Source organism: Dendropsophus ebraccatus, chromosome 3 (genome assembly GCF_027789765.1).
Source record: "Dendropsophus ebraccatus isolate aDenEbr1 chromosome 3, aDenEbr1.pat, whole genome shotgun sequence".
Taxonomy (NCBI): Eukaryota; Metazoa; Chordata; class Amphibia; order Anura; family Hylidae; genus Dendropsophus; species Dendropsophus ebraccatus.
This window is the reverse complement of record NC_091456.1, coordinates 30,542,150-30,544,478: the sequence shown is the minus strand read 5'-3', so window position 1 is coordinate 30,544,478 and position 2,329 is coordinate 30,542,150. Positions and strand designations below refer to the sequence as shown.

At 42.4% G+C, this 2,329-nt stretch overlaps 1 protein-coding gene across 1 annotated transcript; it reads left to right on the top strand.

Annotated features, from left to right (window-relative positions):
* Positions 1–494: 494 nt before the first annotated feature.
* Positions 495–1,439, top strand: LOC138786418 (olfactory receptor 2AP1-like). Its single transcript, XM_069963409.1, has one exon. It carries the CDS (start codon positions 495–497, stop codon positions 1,437–1,439), a length of 945 nt encoding a protein of 314 aa, XP_069819510.1.
* Positions 1,440–2,329: the final 890 nt, after the last annotated feature.

Below are 2,329 nucleotides of genomic sequence, written 5' to 3'. Positions count from 1 at the left end.
GGGGGACTAAGGCTGTGTTCACACTGTAAATTATGATCACAATTACAGCTGTAATTATGAAAATAATGAGCATACCCTAAATAAAGAGGCAAAAGAAGAGCCTGTGGAGCCTCATTGAAGATTCTCGAAACACAGGACTAGCCAGATATACCTCCGGGAAGGACCCAGCCAAAGGGGGGCTCCTGTAAGGAAACCACCAAAACCACCATATTAAGTGGCCCTATAGGTCAATGTAATGACAAGGGAAAAACCAAGGCCAGGTATCCATCCCCAGACAGCTGTTTCCGGGTGTTGCCCCTCATCAGTGTGGAGAAGCATCCTGGCTAGGTGGGAGCAATGCCAAGTGGAGCACTATATATTTTACATACCAATCCGCAATGTATATGCTGCATTCTGTAAGCTTCAGTTACCTATATGTTTTTTCTTTACAGAATATGTTACATTGTATATTTAGGAATTTGTTTTGTTTTTGTTTGTTTTGTGCAGATATTGAAATGGTGTTTGCCAATAAAAGTGTTTTTAATGAATTTATCATTGTTGGGTTACCGGAAACTCCTATTTTTCAGTACATTTCCTTTTTCTTATTATTGATCATTTATTTATTAACTCTTTTGAGCAACTTTGTGATCATGATACTTACCAGTACTGAGACATGTCTTCACACCCCAATGTATTTTTATATTCGCAACCTGTCTTTTCTAGAAGTTTGTTATGTGTCGGTAATAGTTCCCAAGGTTTTGGGCACAATATCATTACATGGGAGATTTATTTCATTTTCTGGTTGTATAAGTCAGCTGTTTTTTTTCTTCTTTCTGAGTTCCACAGAATGTTTTCTATTTGCCATCATGGCTTATGACCGCTACATTGCCATTTGTCATCCACTGCATTACACAACCCTCATGGATAGCTACAAGTGCCGAAGCCTTACTATATGCTCAATTATTGGGGGGTTTGTAACTATATTTCCTCATATAGTTTTAATCTCTCAGCTTCCATTTTGCAGGAGTAATATAATTGACCATTTCTTCTGTGACTCGCCTCCTCTTCTACACCTTGCCTGTGCAGACACATATCTAATTGACCTATTGGATTTTTCCTGTGCTTCCTTGGTCATACTGACTTCATTATTGGTGACTTTACTTTCCTACGTTCGGATCATTGCAACGATTCTTCGTATACCTACAAAACTAGGTAGAAGCAAAGCGTTTTCTACATGTTGCACACATTTGATTGTTGTTTCCATTTACTATGGCACTGTTAGCTTTATGTATGTGAAACCAAAAGTGAGTTTTTCTTCCACACTTAATCGTGTGTTGGCAGTCTTTTACACAATAATCACTCCTTTACTTAATCCTATAATCTATTGTTTGAGGAATAAAGAAGTGAAGGAATCAGTGAGAAGGAGATTGCACTTTATTAGTCATTTTCAGTCTTACTAGAAGCAATTATTCATGCTGTCCACAAAAAAAGCAAGATCCACAATTACCTCAGCTCTTGTCTCCCTCTCACGCACAACAGAACACGACACATCAACTGACAGACCTAACTAAATAGCTAAGGCGAGTGTTCAGGCTGCTGAGCGGGGCTGGAGGATAACCCACTCCAAGAAACACTTCCAGACAGGCAAGCACTTCTTAACCTCAAATCTTCCCTCACCTCTGCTAAACAGGACTACTTTTAGCTCCTATTACAGAAGGCGACGAGAGAGAGAAAGCTCCTTGTTCCCTGCTCGCTGCCAGGGCTATTACATGCATCAGCAGTATGCGGCTAAGAGTGTGTGTGTGGGGGATGTCTGCAGGGAGCTGCGGCGGGGGGGGGGGGGGGGGGGGGGTCTGCCCGGGTCTGCCTGGGTCTGCCCGGCTAGATCGTCCAGACAGCCTGTGGGAGACAGCGGTGGTCTGCTGTTGCTGCTCCTATTGTACGGAGCGTTGACAGCAGACGTTAGCTTTCAGCTTGTTCTAAGACAACTATTATGCGACATTGTGCATGTTGGCTGATCTTTGACTCCTATTACAATAAATGATTATCAGCTGTAACAGTCGTATCGGCCGAATATGGACGATGATTGCTTTGTGCAATAGGGTCTTTTTTTCCCTCTTATCTTATTTATCTCACAACCCTAGGCAACTGCTTAACTCCTTAAACTCTTATGTCCACCCCCTGCTGCCACCCTCCACATCTCTTATCTCGGCCGAGAACTTTGACACATTCGTCGAACAGAAAATTGATGGCCTCTGAGAAAATTTCACTGTACAGTCCCCTCAGCTCCCTATCATGTCAGTTCAGTGCTCTTTCCCATTCCCCCCTCTCCTCCATTACTAAAGAACAT